General features: G+C 53.0%; 1 protein-coding gene across 1 annotated transcript in view; it reads left to right on the top strand.

Annotated features, from left to right (window-relative positions):
* EMH_0020900 (uncharacterized protein) overlaps positions 1-793 on the top strand; it is a gene marked incomplete at both ends in the record, with an annotated part of 1,965 nt that overhangs the window by 401 nt on the left and 771 nt on the right. Inside the window, one exon of the mRNA XM_013501656.1 lies at positions 3-793. Coding sequence (XP_013357110.1) covers positions 3-793 — 791 coding nt within the window. The remainder of the gene's footprint in view (positions 1-2) is intronic.

The following is a 793-nucleotide window of genomic DNA, read 5'->3' as shown; positions in this document are numbered from 1 at the left end:
AGCTGCCAGCAGCAGCAGCAGCAAAGCTTCATCCGAAGAGGCAGAAGAAAAGGCTAAGACAAATGCAAATACAGAAGCAGCCCCGAAGGCTGCTGCTGCTGAGCAGCAGCAGAAAGAAGAGAAAGAGGGAGGAGAGGAGGAGACAGAAGAGGAAGAAGAAAAAGAAACAAAAACAGAAACAGAAACAGCAGCACCAACACCACCAGCAGCAACAACAGCAGCAGCAGCAGCAGGGTCTGAGGCCAGTGCTGCAGCCGCCAAGCCGAGCAACGAGGAAGCAGCAGAAACAACCAAAAAGGAGACAGAGGGAGAGGGAGAGGGCTCAGAGGCAGCAAAGAGCGAAGAAGAGAAACCTGAAGAGGAGACAGAGAAAGAGGAGGAAGAGAAAGAAGGAGAAAAGGAAAAGAAGGAAACAAAAGCAGGCGAAGAAGAAGAAGCAGAAAAAGAAAAGAAAACAGAAACAGAAACAAAACAAGCAAAAGAAACAGAGACAGAAGAGGAAACAGAAGCAGCAGCACCAACAGAAAAAGAAGAGGCAGAGGCACCCAGTGAGGCTGAAGAGAAACCAGAGACTAAACCCCAACAGCAGCCCCCAGAAGAAGAGACAGCAGCAGAAACGGCCGCAGCAGCACCAGCAGCACCAGCAGCAGCACCAGCACCAGCAGCAGCACCAGCAGAAGCACCGGCTGCAGCACCAGAAGCAGCACCAGCAGCAGCTGCAGCACCAGCACAAGCGGCAGCGACAACCTCAACAACAGCGACGCCGCCAGCAGCAGGAACTGAAGCAGCAGCG

The sequence above is a fragment of the Eimeria mitis genome, genomic scaffold (genome assembly GCF_000499745.2).
Source record: "Eimeria mitis Houghton genomic scaffold, Emh_scaff729, whole genome shotgun sequence".
NCBI lineage: Eukaryota > Apicomplexa > Conoidasida > Eucoccidiorida > Eimeriidae > Eimeria > Eimeria mitis.
Note: the sequence above shows the minus strand (reverse complement) of the source record. Positions and strands in the feature narration are given on the sequence as shown.